At 49.1% G+C, this 987-nt stretch overlaps 1 protein-coding gene across 1 annotated transcript in view; it reads right to left on the bottom strand.

Annotated features, from left to right (window-relative positions):
* Positions 1–389: 389 nt before the first annotated feature.
* The window catches only part of LOC129708459 (uncharacterized), a 25,027-nt gene continuing 24,429 nt past the window's right edge, over positions 390–987 (bottom strand). The window contains exon 10 of the mRNA XM_055654253.1: positions 390–987. This exon is cut by the window's right edge and continues 93 nt beyond it. Within this exon, the coding sequence (XP_055510228.1) occupies positions 959–987 (29 nt within the window). The 3' untranslated portion in view covers positions 390–958.

Genomic DNA, 987 nt, shown 5'->3' with positions numbered 1-987 from the left:
AACAGGTCGGATACTGAGTTGGATGATCACGGTAATGGCGGTGCAGGCTGAATGGCCACTTCGTCGGTTTTCTATGAGTTCATTCCAAGAGCTCTCCCGAGTTTGCCCTGATTCGAACTTGGAGATTTACCGTAATGGCCACTCGTCGGTACTCGGGGCTCTCGTGGAGATTTTTCATCATGTTGAAAAATCTTCACGCGTCTTCCTGAGTACCTGCCGTTAGCGCTAAGAGACGTTCCCGAGCTCCGATGTACCCGCTACGTTCATTCTCCGTGCTTACCACGAGTTTGATATTTTTAAACTCGGGAGAGCTCTTGGAATTAACTCGCACTGTGGGACAAGGGCTATAACACAGGAGCTGCAGATGCTGTTTTTTTTTTTTTTAACCAAAAATAATTTTAATCAATTATTTACAAAAGTGATATGTACAATACAAAATACAAACAAACCCACCACCATAATACAAAGTAAAACAGATATTCTTAAATACTGAATATTAAATAACTATGTCCCCATCCTTACTGAGGATACATTCCAGCGGTCCCGGAAATCCCCCAGGGTGCCCATAGACAGCAGGCAGTCCCTCTCTAAAACCACCCAGGCGCAGACATAACCCCAGAATAGGGGCAGGCAGCCGGCTTGGGCAGAAGTAGGAATGGGGTACAGATTTTGGATGATCAGCCGTGATCATATTGAATGGCGGTGCTGGCTCGAAGGGCCGAATGGCCTACTCCTGCCCCTATATTCTATGCTTCTAAAATGCATGGTCAGAGTCATTTTAACCTACAAATCTGCACATCTTTGGAGTGTGGGAGGAAACCAGAGCACCCGGAGAAAACCCACGCGGTCACGGGGAAGGAGGTACAAAGTCCGCACAGCCAGCGCCCGTAGCCAGGGTTGAACCCGGGTCTCTGGCGCTGTGAGGCAGCAGCTCTACCCGCTGTGGCCCACCGTGGGCTTATTCTGTGTCGGTGGGGTCCAGCCAGC

The sequence above is a fragment of the Leucoraja erinacea genome, chromosome 23, assembly GCF_028641065.1.
Source record: "Leucoraja erinacea ecotype New England chromosome 23, Leri_hhj_1, whole genome shotgun sequence".
Classification (NCBI taxonomy): Eukaryota; Metazoa; Chordata; class Chondrichthyes; order Rajiformes; family Rajidae; genus Leucoraja; species Leucoraja erinaceus.
The sequence above is the reverse complement of the archived record's forward strand: the minus strand, read 5'-3'. Positions and strand labels throughout refer to the sequence as shown.